The 23,284-nt window shown below is 49.5% G+C and overlaps 1 protein-coding gene across 1 annotated transcript in view; it reads right to left on the reverse strand.

Annotated features, from left to right (window-relative positions):
- LOC122554859 (cell adhesion molecule 2-like) overlaps nucleotides 1–23,284 on the reverse strand; it is an 820,685-nt gene that overhangs the window by 263,062 nt on the left and 534,339 nt on the right. The window contains exon 7 of the mRNA XM_087992436.1: nucleotides 12,841–13,019. Coding sequence (XP_087848562.1) covers nucleotides 12,841–13,019 — 179 coding nt within the window. The remainder of the gene's footprint in view (nucleotides 1–12,840; nucleotides 13,020–23,284) is intronic.

The following is a 23,284-nucleotide window of genomic DNA, read 5'->3' on the forward strand; positions in this document are numbered from 1 at the left end:
ACACCCCCCACACCCATACACACACTCCCCACACCCATACACACATCTTCCACACCTATACACACACTCACACACCCATATACACACCCACACACCCATACACACATCTCCCACATCCATACACATACCTCCTACACCCATACACACACCTCCCACACCCATACATACTCCACACCCATACACACACCCACACCCAATAACACTCCCCCACACCCATACACACCCCTCTACACCCATACACACACCCCCACACCCATGCACACCCCCCACACCCATACACACACCACCCACACCCATACACCCACCTCCCACACCCATACACACTCCACACACCCATACACACACTCCCCACACCCATACACATACCCACATACCCATACACATCTCCCACACCCATACACACACACACACACACCCATACACATCTCCCACATCCATACACATACCTCCTACACCCATACACCCATCCCCACACCCATACACACACCTCCCAAACTCATACACACACCCCCATACCCAAACACACACACCCACACCCATACACACTCCTCTACACCCATACACACACCCCCACACCCATACACACACCCCCACACCCATACACACACATCCCACACCCATACACCCACCTCCCACACCCATACACACACCCCCACACTCATACACACACCTCCCACACCCATACACACACGGCTCACACCCATACACACACCTCCCACACCCATACACACCCCCCCATACCCATACACACACCCTCACACCCATACACCCACCTCCCCATTCCCATACACACACCCACACACCCATACACACCCCCCCACACCCATACACACCCCTCTCACACCCATATACACACCTCCCACACCCATACTCACACACACACACCTATACACACACACCCACACACACACCCCCACACTCATACACACACCCCCATACCCATAGATACACCCACACACCCATACACACATCCCCACACCCATACACACACCTCTCACACCCATACACATACCCCACACCCATACACACACCCCCACACCCATACACACACCTCTCACACCCATACACATACCCCACACCCATACACACCCCCCACACCCATACACACATCCCCACACCCATACACACACCCCACACCCATACACATACCCCACACCCATACACACACATCTTCCAAACCCATACACACACACCCACACCCATACACACACCCCCACACCCATACACAGACACACATACCCATAAACACACCTCCCACACCCATACACACACCCATACACACACCCCCACACACCCATACACACCTCTCACACCCATACACTTACCCCACACCCATACACACACCCCCACACCCATACACACACATCTTCCAAACCCATACACACATCCCCACACCCATACACACACACCCACACCCATAAACACACCTCCCACACCCATACACACACACCCACACACAAACCAGCACACCCATACACACATGCATACACCCATACACACACACCCACACCCATACACACACTCCCACACCCATACACACGCCCATACACACATACTCTCACCCACACACAACGCCCCCATACCCATACACACACCCATACACACACTCCCACACCCATACACACCCACACCCATACACGCACCTCCCACATCCATGGACACATCTCCCACACCCATACACACACCTCCCACACCCATACACACACGCCCACACCCATACACCCCCATACCCGTACACACACCCACATACACATACACACACCCCCACACCCATACACACACCTCCCACACCCATACACGCACCTCCCACATCCATGGACACATCCCCCATACCCATACACACACCCATACACACACCTCCCACACCCATACACACACCTCCCACACACATACTCTCACTCACACACCCACACACACACCTCCACACCCATACACACACGCCCACACCCATACACCCCCATACCCGTACACACACCCACATACACATACACACACCCCCACACCCATACACACACCCCCACACCCATACACACACCTCTCACACCCATACACACACCCTACACCCATATACACGCCCCCACACCCATACACACACCTTTCACACCCATGCACATACCCCACACCCATATACACGCCCCCACACCCATACACACTCCCCCACACCCATACACACACATCTCCCACACCCATACACACACACACACTCATACACACACCCCACACCCATACACACACCTCCCACACCCATACACACACCTCTCACATCCATACGCACACTTCCCACACACATACTCTCACCCACACACACACCCACACCCATACACACACTCCCACACCGATACACACATCTCCCACCCCCATACAAATACTCCCACACACCCATATACACACCTCCCACACACATACTCTCACCCACACCCCCACACACACACCCCCACACCCATACACACACGCCCACACCCATACACACCCCCACACCCATACACCCCCCCCACCCATACACACCCCCCCACACTGATACACACACCTCCCACACCCATACACCCCCCCACACCCATACACACGCACATACCTACACACACCCCCACAGCCATACACACACCCCCACACCTCTACACACGCCCACACCCCTACACACACCCCCACACCCATAGACACCCCCCCACACCCATACGCACACTGCCACACCCATACACCCACCTCCCCATTCCCATATACACACCCCCACACCCATAGACACCCCCCACACCCATACGCACACTCCCACACCCATACACACACACCCACACCCATACACACACCTCCCACACACATACTCTCATCCACACACCCACACACACACGCCCACACCCATACACACATCCATACACACACCCCCACACCCATACACACACCCACACCCATACTCTCACCCACACCCCCACACACATACTCTCATACACACATACTCATATCTCCCACACCCACAAACCCACTCACATACCCATACTCACACACACACACTCACTCCCATACTCACACACTCACTCTCACTTCCACACACACACACTCATTCCACACACACTCCCATATCCATGCTCACACTCACACACACCCATACTCACACTCATACTCCCATACTCACACACACACTCCCATACTCACACACACACCCACACCCATATTCACACTCACACACTCTCACACCTATGTTCACACACACATACTCACACTCACACAATCCCACACCCATACTCACACACACTCACTCCCACATCCATACTCACACTCACACACCCATGCTCACATTCACACTCACCCACACCCATACTCACACTCACACACTCACTCGCACACCCATACTCACACTCACACACTCCCACATCCATACTCACACACGCACACACCCATACTCACACACACACACTCCCACACCCATGCTCACACTCACACTCACACACACCCATACTCACTTTCACACACACTCCCACACCCATACTCACACTCACACACACTCCCACACCCATGTTTACATTCACACACTGCCATCCTCATGCTCTCACTTACACACACACAAACACACACACACACCTACACATAAACACAGTGACTACAAGAGCAGGTCAGAGGCTAGGAATACTGCAGCAATTAACTCACCTCCTGACTCCCCAAAGTCTATCCACCATCTACAAGGCACAAGTCAGGAGTGTGGTGGAATACTCCCCACTTGCCTGGATGGGGGCAGCTCCAACACTCAAGAAGCTCAACACCATCCAGGACAAAGCAGCCGCTTAATTGGCACCACATCCACAAACAGCTACATATTCTATTCGAAAGGATATTCTATTCTATTCCATGATTGATGCTCAATAGTAGTAATGTATGTTATCTACAAGGAATTCTCCAGGACTCCTTACATAGCTTTCCTTTTAACCATGAGTCCTTCGAGGTGGAAGGACAAAGGTAGCAGAAACATGGAAACACCACTCACTGCAAGCCCCTCACCATCCTCACTTTGGAGATATATCACCGTTCCTTCACCGTTGCTGGGTCAAGATCCTGGAATTCCCTCCCTCAGGTTATTGTGCATAAACCTACAGCACATGGACTGCAGCGGGTCAAGAAGGCAGCTCAGCCCCACCTTCTCAAGGGGCAACTAAGGACGGGCAATAAATGTTGGGTTTTGGATCAGTGGTGCTGGAAGAGCACAGCAGTTCAGGCAGCATCTGAGGAGCAGCAAAATTTTGCCTGTCCTCGGATGCTGCCTGAACTGCTGTGCTCTTCCAGCACCACTAATCCAGAATCTGGTTTCCAGCATCTGCAGCCATTGTTTTTACCTAATAGATGTTGGGCCCACTCAGTGACACCCATGACCCATAAGTGAATAAAAATAACACTCACCCCCCACACCCCCCCACACATACATATATACACACACACATATATACACACACACACACTCACACACACATATATACACACACACACACACACACACATATATACACACACACACTCACACACATATATACAGACACCCACACACACACACTCTCTCTCACTCACACACACTCTCACTCACACATATATACACACACCTACATACATATACACTCACATACATACACACACCAACACAGATACACACACACCTACACACATATATACACTCACACACACACATATATATATATATATATATATATATACACACACACATGTGTACACACACACATATATACACACACACCCACACACATACACACAAAAACACACATAGAGTCATAGAGATATATAGCATGGAAACAGACCCTTCGGTCCAACCTGTCCATGCCAACCAGATATCCCAACCAAATCTAGTCCCACCTGCCAGCACCCGGCCCATATCCCTCCAAACCTTTCCATTTATATACCCATCCAAATGCCTCTTAAATGTTGCAATTGTACCAGCCTCCACCACATCATCTGGCAGCTCATTCCATACGCGTACCACTCTCTGTGTGAAAAAGTTGCCCCTTAGGTCTCTTTTATATCTTTCCCATCTCACCCTTAACCTATGCCCTCTAGTTCTGGACTCCCTGACCTCAGGGAAAAGACTGCCTATTTATTCAAAGTTTGTGCGAAGATTTGTAGCTCGGGTGCTCGTTGTTGTGGTTCTGTTCGCCGAGCTGGAAGTTTTTGTTGCAAACGTTTCGTCCCCTGGCTAGGCGACATCATCAGTGCTTGGGAGCCTCCTGCGAAGCGCTTCTTTGATGTTTCCTCCGGTGTTTATAGTGGTCTGTCCCTGCCGCTTCCGGTTGTCAGTTTCAGCTGTCCGCTGTAGTGGTTGGTATATTGGGTCCAGGTCGATGTGTTTGTTGATGGAGTTTGTGGATGAATGCCATGCCTCTAGGAATTCCCTGGCTGTTCTCTGTCTGGCTTGCCCTATGATAGTAGTGTTGTCCCAGTCGAATTCATGTTGCTTGTTGTCTGCGTGTGTGGCTACTAAGGATAGCTGGTCGTGTCGTTTCGTGGCTAGTTGATGTTCATGTATGCGGATTGTTAGCTGTCTTCCTGTTTGTCCTATATAGTGTTTTGTGCAGTCCTTGCATGGTATTTTGTACACTACATTAGTTTTGCTCATGTTGGGTATCGGGTCCTTCGTTCTGGTGAGTTGTTGTCTGAGAGTGGCTGTTGGTTTGTGTGCTGTTATGAGTCCTAGTGGTCGCAGTAGTCTGGCTGTCAGTTCCGAGATGCTCCTGATGTATGGTAGTGTGGCTAGTCCTTTTGGTTGTGGTATGTCCTCGTTCCGTGGTCTTTCTCTTAGGCATCTGTTGATGAAGTTGCGCGGGTATCCGTTTTTGGCGAATACCTTGTATAGGTGTTCCTCTTCTTCTTTTTGCAGTTCTGGTGTACTGCAGTGTGTTGTGGCCCTTTTGAATAGTGTCCTGATGCAGCTTCGTTTGTGTGTGTTGGGGTGGTTACTTTCATAGTTTAGGACTTGGTCTGTGTGTGTGGCTTTCCTGTATATCCTTGTAGTGAATTCTCCGTCTGGTGTTCTCTTCTTTGTCTATGTGTATATTTCTGATGAACACTCTTTACAATCAACACAGGAATTCTTGGACATCATCAGAAATATACACATAGACAAAGAAGAAACCATGATATCATTCGACGTGACGGCACTGTTCACTTCGATTGACAAAACCCTAGCCAGAGAAACAATAGCCAACCTACTGGACATACAGAAGAGAAAACAGGACGCTGAACCTACCAACAAAGACGGCATACTTAAACTACTGGACTTGTGCCTCACAACACACTTCACATTCAACAACCAGATATACGAACAAATCAACGGAACACCCATGGGATCACCAATCTCGGGACTCATAGCAGAGGCAGTTATGCAAAGGTTAGAACAAACAGTCCTACCACAAATTCAACCCAAACTCTGGGTCAGATATGTCGATGACACGTTTGTAATCATTAAAAACACGGAAATAGAAAAAACACACCGGATCATCAACGCCACACTCACAGGAATCCGATTCACGAGAGATGAAGAAAAGGACAACCAACTCCCATTCCTAGACGTGATGGTACAGAGAACACCGAACGGAGAATTCACTACAAGGATATACAGGAAAGCCACACACACAGACCAAGTCCTAAACTATGAAATTAACCATCCCAACACACACAAACGAAGCTGCATCAGGACACTATTCAAAAGGGCCACAACACACTGCAGTACACCAGAACTGCAAAAAGAAGAAGAAGAACACCTATACAAGGTGTTCGCCAAAAACGGATACCCGCGCAACTTCATCAACAGATGCCTAAGAGAAAGACCACAGAACGAGGACATACCACAACCAAAAGGACTAGCCACACTACCATACATCAGGAGCATTTCGGAACTGACTGCCAGACTACTGCACCACTAGGACTCATAACAGCACACAAACCAACAGCCACGCTCAGACAACAACTCACCAGGACGAAGGACCCGATACCCAACATGAGCAAGACGAATGTAGTGTACAAAATACCATGCAAGGACTGCACTAAACACTATATAGGACAAACAGGAAGACAGCTAACAATCCGCATACATGAACATCAACTAGCCACGAAACGACACGACCAGCTATCCTTAGTAGCCACACACGCAGACAACAAGCAACATGAATTCGACTGGGACAACACTACTATCATAGGGCAAGCCAGACAGAGAACAGCCAGGGAATTCCTAGAGGCATGGCATTCATCCACAAACTCCATCAACAAACACATCGACCTGGACCCAATATACCAACCACTACAGCGGACAGCTGAAACTGACAACCGGAAGCGGCAGGGACAGACCACTATAAACACCGGAGGAAACATCAAAGAAGCGCTTCGCAGGAGGCTCCCAAGCACTGATGATGTCGCCTAGCCAGGGGACAAAACGTTTGCAACAAAAACTTCCAGCTCGGCGAACAGAACCACAACAACTGCCTATTTATCCTATCCATGCCCCTCATAATTTTGTAAACCTCTATAAGGTCACCCCTCAGCCTCCGGCGCTCCAGGGAAAACAGCCCCAGGCTGTTCAGCCTCTCCCTGTAGGTCAGATCCTCCAACCCTGGCCACATCCTTGTAAATCTTTTCTGAATCCTTTCAAGTTTCACAACATCTTTCCGATAGGAAGGAGACCAGAATTGCACACAATATTCCAACAGTGGCCTAACCAATGTCCTGTACAGCTGCAACATGACCTCCCCACACCTGTACTCAATACTCTGACCAATAAAGGAAAGCATATCAAACGCCTTCTTCACTATCCTATCTACCTGCGACTCCACTTTCAAGGAGCTATGAACCTGCACTCCAAGGTCTCTTTGTTCAGCAACACTCCCTAGGACCTTACCATTAAGTGTATAAGTCCTGCTAAGATTTGCTTTCCCAAAATGCAGCACCTCGCATTTATCTTAATTAAACTCCATCTGCCACTTCTCAGCCCATTGGCCCATCTGGTCCAGATCCTGTTGTAATCTGAGGTAACCCTCTTCGCTGTCCACTACACCTCCAATTTTGGTGTCATCTGCAAACTTACTAACTGTACCTCTTATGCTCGCATCCAAATCATTTATGTAAATGACAAAAAGTAGAGGACCCAGCACCGATCCTTGTGGCACTCCACTGGTCTCAGGCCTCCAGTCTGAAAAACAACCCTCCACCACCACCCTCTGTCTTCTACCTTTGAGCCAGTTCTGTATCCAAATGGCTAGTTCTCCCTGTATTCCATGAGATCTAACCTTGCTAATCAGTCTCCATGGGGAACCTTGTCGAATGCCTTACTGAAGTCCATATAGATCATATCTACCGGTCTGCCCTCATCAATCCTCTTTGTTACTTCTTCAAAAAACTCAATCAAGTCAGTGAGACATGATTTCCCATTCACAAAGCCATGTTGACTATCCCTAATCAATCCTTGCCTTTCCAAATACATGTACATCTTGTCCCTCAGGATTCCCTCCAACAACTTGCCCACCACTGAGGGCAGGCTCACCGGTCTATAGTTCCCTGGCTTGTCTTTACCGCCCTTCTTAAACAGTGGCACCACGTTTGCCAACCTCCAGTCTTCCGGCACCTCACCTGTGACTATCGATGATACAAATATCTCAGCAAGAGGCCCAGCAATCACTTCTCTAACTTCCCACATAGTTCACGGGTACACCTGATCAGGTCCTGGGGATTTATCCACCTTTAACCATTTCAAGACATCCAGCACTTCCTCCTCCGTAATCTGGACATTTTGCAAGATGTCACCATCTATTTCCCGACAATCTATATCTTCCATATCCTTTTCCACGGTAAATACTGATGCAAAATATTCATTTAGTATCTCCCCCATTTTTTGTGGCTCCACACAAAGGCTGCCTTGCTGATCTTTGAGGGACCCTATTCTCTCCCTACTTACCATTTTGTCCTTAATGTGTTTGTAAAAACCCTTTGGATTCTCCTTAACCCTATTTGCCCAAGCTATCTCATGTCCCCGTTTTGCCCTCCTGATTTCCCTCTTAAGTATACTCCTACTTCCTTTATACTCTTCTGAGGATTCACTCGATCTATCCTGTCTATACCTGACATATGCTTCCTTCTTTTTCTTAACCAAACCCTCAATTTCTTTAGTCATCCAGCATTCCTTCTAGCTATCAGCCTTTCCTTTCACCCTAACAGGAATATACTTTCCCTGGATTCTTGTTATCTCATTTCTGAAGGCTTCCCATTTTCCAGCCGTCCCTTTACCTGCAAGCATCTGCCCCCAATCAGCTTTGGAAAGTTCTTGCCTAATACCGTCAAAATTGACCTTTCTCCAATTTAGAACTTCAACTTTTAGATCTGGTCTATCCTTTTCCATCACTATTTTAAATCTAATAGAATTATGGTCGCTGGCCCCAAAGTGCTCCCCCACTGACACCTCAGTCACCTGCCCTGCCTTATTTCTCAAGAGTAGGTCAACCTTTGCACCTTCTCTCGGTACATCCACATACTGAATCAGAAAATTGTCTTGTGCACACTTAAGAAATTCCTCTCCATCTAAACCTTTAACACTATGGCAGGCCCAGTCGAGGTTTGGAAAGTTAAAATCCCCTACCATAACTACCCTATTATTCTTACAGATAGCTGAGCTCTCCTTACAAGTTTGTTTCTCAATTTCCGTCTGACTATTAGGGGGTTGATAGTACAGTGGTTATCCCTTTCTTATTTCTTAGTTCCATCAAGTAATTTCCCTGGATGTATTTCCAGGAATATCCTCCCTCAGCACAGCTGTAATGCTATCCCTTATCAAGAATGCCACTCCCCCTCCTCTCTTGCCTCCCTTTCTATCCTTCCTGTAGCACTTGTATCCTGGAACATTAAGCTGCCAGTCCTGCCCATCCCTGACCATGTTTATGTAATTACTATGATATCCCAGTCCCATGTTCCTAACCATGCCCTGAGTTCATCTGCCTTCCCTGTTAGGCCCCTCGCATTGAAATAAGTGCAGTTTAATTTATTAGTCCTACCTTGTCCCAGCCTGCCCTGACTGTTTGACTCACCTCTGTTCTCAGATTGATCTCTTTCCTCACCCCCCCCCCCCACCGTACTCATTTAAATCCTCCCAAGCAGTTCTAGCAAATTTCCCTGCCAGTATATTAGTCCCCTTCCAATTTAGGTGCAATCCGTCCTTCTTGTACAGGTCACTTCTACCCCAAAAAAGAGATTCCAACGATCCAAAAATGTGAGTCCTTCTCCCATACACCAGCTCCTCAGCCATGCATTCATCTGTTCTATCCTCCTACTCCTGCCCTCACTAGCTCATAGCACTGGGAGTAATCCAGATATTACTACCCTTGAGGACCTCCTTTTTAAATTCCTGCCTAACTCTCTGTAATCTCCCTTCAGAATCTCAACCTTTTCCCTTCCTACGTCATTGGTTCCAATGTGGACAATGACCTCTTTCTGGCCCCTCTCCCCCTTGAGAACATTCTGCACCCTCTCTCAGACATCCTTGATCCTGGCACCAGGGAAACAACACACCATTCTGCTTTTTCACTGCTGGCCACAGAAACGTCTGTCTGTACCTCAGACTAGAGAGTCCCCTTACACAATCGATCTCTTGGAAGCCGACATACCCCTCGTTGCATTAGAGCCAGTGTCAATACCAGAAACTTGGCTGCTTGTGCTATGTTCCCTTGAGAATCCATCACCCCCTACATTTTCCAAAACAGCACACCTGTTTGAAATGGGTATATCCACAAAAGACTCCTTCTCTAGCTGCCTACCTCTCTTACCCTTCCTGGAGTTAACCCATCTATGTGACTGTATCTGAGACTTTCCCCCCTTCCTATATCTGCCATCCATCACATACTGTTGCTGTTGCAAATTCCTCATCGCTTCTATCTGTCTCTCCAACCGATCCACTCGATGTGATAAGATTCGCATCCAACAGCATTTATGGCAGATATAATCCACAGTAACCCTTAAACTCTCTTTAAACTCCCACATCTGACAAGAAGTACATTTCACTGCAACGGCCATTTTTGCTCCTTCACAATCTACAGACCCAAAAAAATAACACTGTCTTACTCCTCTACAAATACTGCCCCAGGTTGAATTAATAGCTATGGCTTATATTTTAAGTTTAATCAAGAGACTTATCTCCAAAAACATATAATCAAGAAAGAACCCACTGTACCCACTACTGCAGCCTTTCTCTTGGACAGACTTAAAACAACAATTAACTTATCTGTCTCTGTGCTGTGAACTTCGCCCAACATTTCCTCCAAGATTAGTTGTGAAATTCACTGTTTGTTAATTTTCCCAGATGCACTCCGATGTCCAGAGGTACACGAATTCAAACAGCAAAGGCGGTAACTATGCAGGTTTTCTCTCTCTCTCTCTCTCCTGCACTGTCACACACATATATCACCCACACACACACAAACAGATATATACACACACCCACATACATACAAACGTGCACATATACACACACACATATACACACACACCCACATACACACATGCGCAAACACACACACCCACACAGACACGCACACACACACCCTTACACATACATACACACCCACACACTCACACACATATACACACACACAAACACACATATATACACACACACACACATATACACTTACCCACACATACACATACATATACGCACACATACACACCCACACACATACACGCACATATACACACATCCACACATACACATACAGATACACACACATACACATCCACACACATACACACACATACACACCCACACACAAACACACACATTCACACACCCACATACACACACACCCATACACAGACATATATATACACAGACATATACACTTACACATATATACACACACACCCATGCACGTATATACACACACACACCCACACACACACATATATACATACACACCCACACACATGCACATAGACATATATACACAGTCTCTAAGTGACAGGAATGTAAAGAATGCTATAAAGTTACTGTGAGGAATTACCAAATGCTCACAAACCTACAGGAGTGGGGCAAGAGGCAGTCTGATCGAGCTGTGATGTATTGGGGGAGAGTGTGGGATTGGGCCCACTGAGGTTCGGAGCAGGAAGCAGACAGAATGGAGCTGGGAAAGGGAACAGAATAGGGGGCCGGGTGGGGGCAGGGTGGGGGCAGGAGGGTGGGGCTGCCTGAGGGACACGATGATGGAGCAGCAATACAGTGAGGTGAAGAGAGTCTGCAGTTCAACTCCTATCCAGCAGCTGGGAAGTTTATTTTATTCATTCCCGAGATGAAGGCATTGCTGACGAGGCCGGTATTTACTGTCCATCCCTAATTGCAGAGGACAGTAAGAATCAACCTTCTTGCTGTGGGTCTGGAGTCACATGGAGGTCAGACGAGGTAAGGATGGCACTTTCCTTCCCTGAAGGACATTAGTGACCCAGGTGGGTTTTCCCAACAGTTGGCAATGATTCCATGGTCATTATTAAACTCTGAATTCTCAATATTAATTCCACTATCGGTCAAGACAGGACTCAAAGCCGGGTCCCCTGAACATTCACTGGGTCTCTGCATGAACAGTCGAGTGATAATACCACACGGCCAGTGCCTGCCCAGGTTAGTCTGGTCAGTATGACAATGCTGTTGGAGGAGTGAAGGCAAGGAAGAGAGCTGCACTATTAAATAGACTGCAGCAGCATGGACACCATATCCAACTCAACCAGAACACAGGACCAATCAGGACGAGGAGAGTGTTGACGGGAATACGATCCAGCCACCTGGAATGGAAGGGCGGGGGAGTGCGTGACAGGGTCCTGGTGACTCACCGTATACAAACAGGATGTACTCAGCACTGTTGTGGCCCATGGTGTTCGCTGCCTCACAGTAATATGTGCCATTGTCGGTTTTATTCAGGGCGCTGATGATCAGCACATTGCCCTCAACCACCATGCGGTCAGGATCCGGCAGCTCCGCCCCATCTTTCTTCCACTTCACTGCCTCAGGCCTGAAACACAAACACAAAACACTCTTCATGGGAACGGAGACAGTGTGGCACTCCCTCAGTACTGACCCTCTGACAGTGCGGCACTCCCTCAGTACTGACCCTCTGACAGTGCGGCACTCCCTCAGTACTGACCCTCTGACAGTGTGGCACTCCCTCAGCACTGACCCTCTGACAGTGCGGCACTCCCTCAGTACTGACCCTCTGACAGTGCAGCACTCCCTCAGTACTGACCCTCTGACAGTGCAGCACTCCCTCAGTACTGACCCTCTGACAGTGTGTCACTCCCTCAGTACTGACCCTCTGACAGTGCAGCACTCCCTCAGTACTGACCCTCTGACAGTGCAGCACTCCCTCAGTACTGACCCTCTGACAGTGCAGCACTCCCTCAGTACTGACCCTCTGACAGTGCGGCACTCCCTCAGCACTGACCCTCCAACAATGCAGCACTCCCTCAGTACTGACCCTCTGACAGTGCAGCACTCCCTCAGTACTGACCCTCTGACAGTGCAGCACTCCCTCAGTACTGACCCTCTGACAGTGCAGCACTCCCTCAGTACAGATCCTCTGACAGTGCGGCACTCCCTCAGTACTGACCCTCTGACAGTGCGGCACTCCCTCAGTACTGACCCTCTGACAGTGCGGCACTCCCTCAGTACTGACCCTCTGACAGTGCAGCACTCCCTCAGTACAGATCCTCTGACAGTGCGGCACTCCCTCAGTACTGACCCTCTGACAGTGCGGCACTCCCTCAGTACTGACCCTCTGACAGTGCAGCACTCCCTCAGTACTGACCCTCTGACAGTGCGGCACTCCCTCAGCACTGACCCTCTGACAGTGCGGCACTCCCTCAGTACTGACCCTCCCTCAGTACTGACCCTCTGACAGTGCCGCACTCCCTCAGTACTGACCCTCTGACAGTGCAGCACTCCCTCAGTACTGACCCTCTGACAGTGCAGCAGTCCCTCAGTACAGATCCTCTGACAGTGCGGCACTCCCTCAGTACTGACCCTCTGACAGTGTTGCACTCCCTCAGTACTGACTCTCTGACAGTGCAGCACCCCCTCAGTGCCGGATTTGTGTCAGGATGGGCTGATAGTTAGCTTTCAGAATCTTATATCTTTACTGAATGCTGTCCATGCCCATATTACATCATTCTCTTAAAATCACGAGTCTGCATTTGGTTCCTTGCAGAATTTGCTGACATTTCGGTTTTTGCTGTAAGTTCACTGAAAAACATGCTGCTTTTCTGTGCAGGTTTCCTTTTTTCAGTGAAACAGCTTCTCAGTTGAATTGAGAGGCATGATGTTAACGAGCCTTGATAGCACTGGGAGGATTGGACAGTGTCCATCAGCCCTGACTCACTGACATCCAGCCCCTGGCAAACTATTCCTTCTTTTCCAAATTTGTCCTCTTTCTTGTGAAGTGGCACTTTGTCTCCTGTCTATCTCTGCACTGTCTGTGGCCCCACATCTCTCTGATGTATGGATCTCCTCTTTTTGTGACCTGCTGGTTATAATCACTCGTGCCTTGAGCTGCCTACAGCTGAAGGACTGGATTCTCTCGCTAACCACTCATCCTTGCCCTCCCACTCTATGATACTTCTCAAAACCTCTTTGTCCAGTCTTTTGGAGATTTGATCTCATGTCTTATGCGGAAGCATACCATCTGAATAATGAAGGGCTACAGAGCTCAGGGATACAGAGGGATCTGGGTGTCATGGTGCATGAATCACAGAACATTAGCACACAGATACAGCAAGTAATCAGGATAGCTCATCGAAAGGTATAGTTTGTTGTGAGGGGAATTGAATGGAAGAGTAGGGAGATGATGCTTCAGCTATACAGGATATTGGTGAGACTGCATCAGGAATCTGTGCTGTTTTGGTCTCCTTTTTTAAGGAAGATTTTACACAGTAATATCTGGAATGGTTGGATGGGATACACCTATATCCACAATGAGGTACCTAGTGGAAGACGGACTATAATATGGTGGAGAGTGACATTGTTGACTGAGAGACTGGGATTGTGAATCTAACTTGGCGAAACGATGATGGTGTGAGGCGCAAGCTGGCTAAGATAAGTTGGGGAACATTACTAAGGGGATGGCCGATGGTATTCATGTGAACAATGCGTGGAGGCGGTGCAATAATAGGTCATTCCTGTCTGACACCAAAATAAACCAGAAAAGGTGGCCTGACCATGGAAAACAGGAACATTCAGGATTGTATTACATCCAAGCAAGCAGGGTTCAAACTGATCATTAAAGTCGCAGAGCTGAGGTTTGGGGCAGTTTCGATTGAAGAAAAGGGGGTCAAAGGGATTGATTAATTGAGGGAAAATACACAATCAGAGTGAGATTCTGGGGAACTGAGTGTCAAACCTTCGACAGGTCGAAGAATGAAATTGCTCATTATTCCTTTCTGGGATGGCCTGTTCTTGGACAAAAAAAGAGAAATTGCTGAAAGATCTCAGCAGGTCTGGCAGCATCTGTGGAAAGAGAAGCAGAGTTAACATTTCGGGTCCGGTGACCCTTGTCCAGAAGGCTCTGCTGGGGAAGGGTCACTGGGACCTGAAATATTAACTCTGCCAATTCTCCACAGATGCTGCGAGAGCCGCTGAATCTCTCCAGCAATCTCTGTCTTTGTTGAGATTGCCAGCCTCCTCTCATTGGCTCCTCGTGATTGTACTGAGTGACAGGGCAGGTTCAAAAGGATGAAGGGCCTCCTCCATATGGTCATATGTCAATAAATGAAGAGAAAGATATTTGACAAATGTAACTCCCCCTGCTGGCTCCTACGGGGAGAGTGAGAACGGGGAAAATTGTGATGGTAAATCACATATTCTGATTCTGTCTTCACAATAAAGTCCAACACAAGAGGGTCCTGTTTAAAATGAAATGAGTTCAGGGTCAGTGCACTGACGTGGATAGAGAACTGGCTGGGAGGCAAGAAACAGACACCAGGTCAAACGGGACATTTTAATATTGACAGCCAGTGACTAGTGGGATACAGCAGGGACCAGTGCCCAGGGCTCAGCTATTCACCATCGATAGGAATGATTTAGATAAGGAACTATTTGTAATATCTCCACGGTTGCAGACAATACAAAGCTGGGTGGGAGGGTGAGCTGTGAGGAGGGTGCAGAGATGCTTCAGTGTGATTCGGACAGGCTGAGGGAGAGGGTGATTGCACTGGCAGATGCAGTGTAATGTGGAGAAATATGAGGTTACCTACTTTAGTGACAAAAAACAGGAAGGTGGATTATTATCCAAATGGCGATAGTTTGGGAAAGGGGGAGAGCCAATGAGACCTGTGTGTCCTTGTAGACCAGTCACTGAAGGTCAGCCTGCATGGAGCAGCAGGTGGGGAAGAAGGTAAATGGGATGTTGGCCTTCACAGTGAGAGGATTCGAGTACAGGAGCAGGGATGTCCTGCTGCAATTACACAGGGGCCTTGGTGAGACCATTCCTGGAGTATTGTGTAGTTTTGGTCTCTGTATCTGAGGAAGGATGTTCTGGTTATAGAGAGAGTGCATTGAAGGACTACCCTGTCCAAAGCCTCCACATCCTTCCTTTGGTGGGCCATAAGAAGCACACACAATACTCTGAATAGGGCCTGGCCAAAGTCTTATGCAGCTGCGAAATAACATGCCAACGTTTATACTCAATGTGCCGACCGATGGCACATCTTGTTCCCCACCTTATCCCACGTGTGTCCCCACTCTCAGGGAGTTGATGGACTTGGACCTAATATTCTCTCTGTATATCAATTCTCTTAAGAGTTCTACCATTGACTGCATACCTTCCTCTCACATTTGACCTCCCAAAATACATCACCTTACACTTGTTCTCTCGAAGGGTCATTGGACCTAAAATGCTAACTCTGTTTTCTGTCCATAGATGCTGCCAGACCTGCTGAGTTTTTCCAGCAATTTCTGTTTATGTTTGTCTCCTCAAACTTGTCTGGAGTAAACGCCATCTGCCATTTCTCTGCCCAACTTTCCAGCTGATCGATATCCTGCTGTAACCTTTGGTAACTTTCCTCACTATCTACAACTCCCCAATATTCATGTCACCTGCAAGCTTACTAACCAGACCAGCCACACTTTATCCAAATTATTTAAACATATTACCAATAACCGAGGTGTCAGGATTGATCCTTGCAGAACACTACTGGTCACAGACCTCCAGTCAGAAAAGCATCCCTCCACGCTACTCTCGGCCTGCTATGACCAAGCTAATTTTGTATCCAATTTACCAACTCACGATGGATCCTGTGACTAAACAAGGGACCTTGTCACATGCTTTCGTTACGTAGACAACACCCAGCGCCCTACCCTCATTTCATCACTTCCTCAAAAAGAAACAATCAAATGCATGATTAAATCCTGTCCCTAACAATCTTCTCCAGTAATTTCCCTCCCACTGATGGAAAGCTCACCAACCTAGCATTTCCTGCATTTTCCCTATTGTCCTTCTTAAACAAAGGAACAACTTTAGCTATTTTCCAGTCCCCTGGGACTTCACCTGTGGCTAAAGATGATACAAAGGTCCTTTGTCAAGGCCCTAGCAATATAATACAGCGTCAACCAGTCCAGCCGTAGAGTGGGTGTCTTATTGGTGAAGACTTGATGGGCGAAAGAGCCTCTTCCCTTTTGTGTGATTCCATGAATCTACGATTGAAAAAGTCGGATTCCCTGGTAGGATCCACAACAAATTGTTCTGGGAAACTGTCCCTACAGTGTGGAAACAGGCCCTTCGGCTCAACAAGTCCATACCAACCGTCTGAACAGTAGCCCACCCAGACCCATTCCGCTACCCTATATTTACCCCTGACTAGCAGCAATTTAGCATGGCCACCTGCACATCTATGAATTCTTCCTCATGACTTCCTCTGTTGATCTGACTACCACAATCAACATGAAGATTAAAGTCACCCATGGTTAATGTACTGGCTTTTTTACACACTCTCATTAACTCCTGGTGTATCTCTGTCCCACCATGTAGCTCCTGTTAAGGAGCCTATACCTGACTCCTACCAGAGTCTGCTTCCCTCAATGCCTTATCTCTGTTGGATGGATTCTACACCAGCCAATTCCAGAGCATTTCTTACTAGCCTTGTTATTCCACCCTACAGCAACAATCCCTGAGGTGCCAATGAGAATGGCCCCTCATGTGGAGGGTGACAGGTGGTGGAGGAGAAAGGAGGGAGGAGAAGCCAGTGTGTGTGAGAGGGGGGGGAGAGAGAGAGAGAATGAGTGAGAGACTGAGTGACAGAGTGAGAAAGTGAGTGAGTGAATAAGAGAGTGGGAGAGAAAGAATGTTGGGAGGTGAAGGCTGCAGGAACTGGCCTTCTCAGGGTGCACTCTGTGCTTTCAGCGTTTGTGCCTGTTTTCAGGCCTGTCTTCTTGACAATGATGCTTATGAATTGCCACAATCAGGGAACACAGCCTTGCTGTTAAAGTCACCTCAGCAGTTTTGGAATGTGAGAAATGTGCCACGCTGACAGATAATGCTCCTGCGGGAACTCATTCACACACAGAAAAGCAATTTACACCACCTCAGGTGTGCTGCGTCGCTAGAGTTAGTCTCAGGGATCAATTTAACTTTACAATCAGGCAATCCCTGATCTAAATTATTTGCAACTTCAATTTACACTTGCAGGAGGTTTGTAGTGTCTGGCAATTCTCTGTCACTGAGAGGTTGACATGAACGTCTGTTTCCTCAATCCATTTCATTGAAGGAGCATGTACTGAGTTCTGGTTTGATAGAAGCCTATGTTTCCTATCAATGAGGAAAAAGGAGATTGTTCCAAGCCCAGGATGGCACCTGAATGATATATAATCGCCACTATTCAGGGAGGTGCTGGCAGCTGGGGCCCACCGATGAGACAGAGACGATACATCTCTCCCCAGCAATGGGAATAATTCAGTGTCGAGCGAATCACGCTCCCAGGCTTCACTGAGCCACCGGAACCGACATCGGGAACCAGAGAAAGGTTCAAACACAGAACAGGTCTGTCTGTGAGAACAACTCCATGAGAGTCACGCCCCTGGCCTTTCCTCACATTCCTGGGCATTGTCTCTTTTCAGATAACAATCCAACTCCCTCGTGAAATGCTCGAGTGAACCTCCCCCTCCCCCCACACTCTCAGACAGTACATCCCAGACCCTAACCCCTCGAGTGAACCTCCCCCTCCCCCCACACTCTCAGACAGTACATCCCAGACCCTAACCCCTCGAGTGACCCTCCCCCTCCCCCACACTCTCAGACAGTACATCCCAGACCCTAACCCCTCGAGTGAACCTCCCCCTCCCCCCACACTCTCAGACAGTACATCCCAGACCCTAACCCCTCGAGTGAACCTCCCCGTCCCCCCACACTCTCAGACAGTACATCCCAGACCCTAACCCCTTGAGTGAACCTACCCCTCCCCCCACACTCTCAGACAGTACATCCCAGACCCTAACCCCTCGAGTGAACCTCTCCGTCCCCCCACACTCTCAGACAGTACATCCCAGACCCTAACCCCTTGAGTGAACCTCCCCATCCCCCACACTCTCAGAAAGTACATCCCAGACCCTAACCCCTCGAGTGACCCTCCCCCTCCCCCACACTCTCAGACAGTACATCCCAGACCCTAACCCCTCGAGTGAACCTCCCCGTCCCCCCACACTCTCAGAAAGTACATCCCAGACCCTAACCCCTCGAGTGAACCTCCCCCTCCCCCCACACTCTCAGACAGTACATCCCAGACCCTAACCGTGCGAGTGAACCTCCCCCTCCCCCACACTCTCAGAAAGTACATCCCAGACCCTAACCCCTCGAGTGAACCTCCCCCTCCCCCCACACTCTCAGACAGTACATCCCAGACCCTAACCCCTAGAGTGAACCTCCCCCTCCCTCCACACTCTCAGACAGTACATCCCAGACCCTAACCCCTGGAGTGAACCTCCCCCTCCCCCACACCCTCAGACAGTACATCCCAGACCCTAACCCCTCGAGTGAACCTCCCCCTCCCCCCACACTCTCAGACAGTACATCCCAGACCCTAACCCCTAGAGTGAACCTCCCCCTCCCTCCACACTCTCAGACAGTACATCCCACACCCTAACCCCTCGAGTGAACCTCCCCCTCCCCCCACACTCTCAGACAGTACATCCCAGACCCTAACCCCTCGAGTGAACCTCCCCCTCCCCCCACACTCTCAGACAGTACATCCCAGACCCTAACCCCTAGAGTGAACCTCCCCCTCCCTCCACACTCTCAGACAGTACATCCCAGACCCTAACCCCTCGAGTGAACCTCCCCCTCCCCCCACACTCTCAGACAGTACATCCCAGACCCTAACCCCTCGAGTGAACCACCCCCTCCCCCCACACTCTCAGACAGTACACTCCAGACCCTAACCCCTCGAGTGAACCACCCCCTCCCCCCACACTCTCAGACAGTACACTCCAGACCCTAACCCCTCGAGTGAACCACCCCCTCCCCCCACACTCTCAGACAGTACATCCCAGAACCTAACCCCTTGAGTGAACCTCCCCCTCCCCCCACACTCTCAGACAGTACACTCCAGAACCTAACCCCTCGAGTGAACCACCCCCTCCCCCCACACTCTCAGACAGTACATCCCAGACCCTAACCCCTCGAGTAAACCTCCCCCTCCCCCCACATTCTCAGACAGTACATCCCAGACCCTAACCCCTCGAGTGAACCTCCCCCTCCCCCCACACTGTCAGACAGTACATCCCAGACCCTAACTCCTCGAGTGAACTTCCCCCTCCCCCCACACTCTGAGACAGTACATTCCAGACCCTAACCCTTCACTGCACCAATAACCTTTTCCAGATCAATTTGCTTATTTGGTAATGACCTTTAATCTGTGCCATCTTATTGCTCCTTTTACAAATGTGACCATTTTCTGCCTTATTCTTCAATCTAACGTTCTTCGAAATGCAAATACTTCTTTCGCTCTCCCCTCAGCCTTACTTTCACCAAGGAAGGTGGAGTAACTCTACAGAGGCCGGTATCCATCACCAAGTCACCCTGTATTGACTCAGGAACAGACATTCACTTTACTGCCTTGTACAGAGTCAGGTACCAGCTTGGTCTTATCTCTGACATGCCCCTCTTTATCTGTCAGCCTGGGCTCCTTGATTGGACCACATTACCAGCCCCACTCAGAGAACTGGGTTAGTGGTGCTGGAAGAGCACAGCAGGTCAGGCAGCATCCAAGGAGCTTCGAAATTGACGTTTTGGGCAAAAGCCCTTCATCAGGAATAAAGGCAGTGAGCCTGAAGGGTGGAGAGATAAGTTAGAGGAGGGTGGGGGTGGGGAGAAAGTAGCATAGAGTACAATAGGTGAGTGAGGGAGGGGATGAAGGTGATAGGTCAGCGAGGAGAGGGTGGAGTGGATAGGTGGAAAAGAAGATAGGGAGGTAGGAAAAGTCCGGACAAGTCATGGGGACAGTGCGGGCTGGAGGTTTGGAACTAGGGTGAGGTGGGGGAAGGGGAAATGAGGAAACTGTTGAAGTCCACATTGATACCCTGGGGTTGAAGTGTTCCGAGGCGGAAGATGAGGCGTTCTTCCTCCAGGCGTCTGGTGGTGAGGGAGCGGCGGTGGAGGAGGCCCAGGACCTCCATGTCCTCGGCAGAGTGGGAGGGGGAGTTGAAATCTTGGGCCACGGGGTGGTGTGGTTGATTGGTGCGGGTGTCCCGGAGATGTTCCCTAAAGCGCTCTGCTAGGAGGCGCCCAGTCTCCCCAATGTAGAGGAGACCGCATCGGGAGCAACGGATACAATAACTGATATTAGTGGATGTGCAGGTAAAACTTTGATGGATGTGGAAGGCTCCTTTAGGGCCTTGGATGGAGGTGAGGGAGGAGGTGTGGGCGCAGGTTTTACAGTTCCTGCGGTGGCAGGGGAAAGTGCCAGGATGGGAGGGTGGGTCGTAGGGGGGCATGGACCTGACCAGGTAGTCACGGAGGGAACGGTCTTTGCGGAAGGCGGAAAGGGGTGGGGAGGGAAATATATCCCTGGTGGTGGGGTCTTTTTGGAGGTGGCGGAAATGTCGGTGGATGATTTGGTTTATGCGAAGGTTGGTAGGGTGGAAGGTGAGCTCCAGGGGCGTTCTGGCATTGTTACGGTTGGAGGGGTGGGGTCTGAGGGCGGAGGTGCGGGATGTGGACAAGATGCGTTGGAGGGCATCTTTAACCACGTGGGAAGGGAAATTGCGGTCTCTAAAGAAGGAGGCCATCTGGTGTGTTCTGTGGTGGAACTGGTCCTCCTGGGAGCAGGTACGGCAGAGGCGGAGGAATTGGGAATACGGGATGGCATTTTTGCAAGAGGTAGGGTAGGAACACCTCTTCCCACTCGGAGGAAACCCACGCAGACACGGGGAGAACGTGCTAACTCCACACAGTCAGTCACCTGAGGCAGGAATTGAATCCAGGTCTCTGGCGCTGTGAGGCAACAGTGCTAACCACTGTGCCACCGTACCACCCACATATATACCTCTATATATATAGGTATATATACATATATACGTACCCTCTCCTCCGTGACCTATCACCTTCATCCCCTCCCCCACTCACCTATTGTACTCTATGCTACTCTCTCCCCACCCCCACCCTCCTCTAGCTTCTCTTTCCACACTTCAGGCTCACTGCCTTTATTCCTGATGAAGGGCTTTTGCCTGAAACGTCGATTTTGTTGCTCGTCGGATACTGCCTGAACTGCTGTGCTCTTCCAGCACCACTGATCCAGACTCTGGTTTCCAGCACCACTGACCCAGACTCTGGTTTCCAGCACCACTGATCCAGAATCTGGTTTCCAGCACCACTGATCCAGACTCTGGTTTCCAGCACCACTGACCCAGACTCTGGTTTCCAGCACCACTGATCCAGAATCTGGTTTCCAGCACCACTGACCCAGACTCTGGTTTCCAGCACCACTGATCCAGAATCTGGTTTCCAGCCCCACTGATCCAGAATCTGGTTTCCAGCACCACTGACCCAGACTCTGGTTTCCAGCCCCACTGACCCAGACTCTGGTTTCCAGCCCCACTGATCCAGACTCTGGTTTCCAGCACCACTGATCCAGACTCTGGTTTCCAGCACCACTGATCCAGACTCTGGTTTCCAGCACCATTGATCCAGACTCTGGTTTCCAGCCCCACTGACCCAGACTCTGGTTTCCAGCCCCACCGACCCAGACTCTGGTTTCCAGCACCACTGATCCAGACTCTGGTTTCCAGCACCACTGATCC

The sequence above is a fragment of the Chiloscyllium plagiosum genome, unplaced genomic scaffold (assembly GCF_037043375.1).
Source record: "Chiloscyllium plagiosum isolate Xiang-an unplaced genomic scaffold, Cpla_swu_hap1 HiC_scaffold_12, whole genome shotgun sequence".
Lineage (NCBI taxonomy): Eukaryota > Metazoa > Chordata > Chondrichthyes > Orectolobiformes > Hemiscylliidae > Chiloscyllium > Chiloscyllium plagiosum.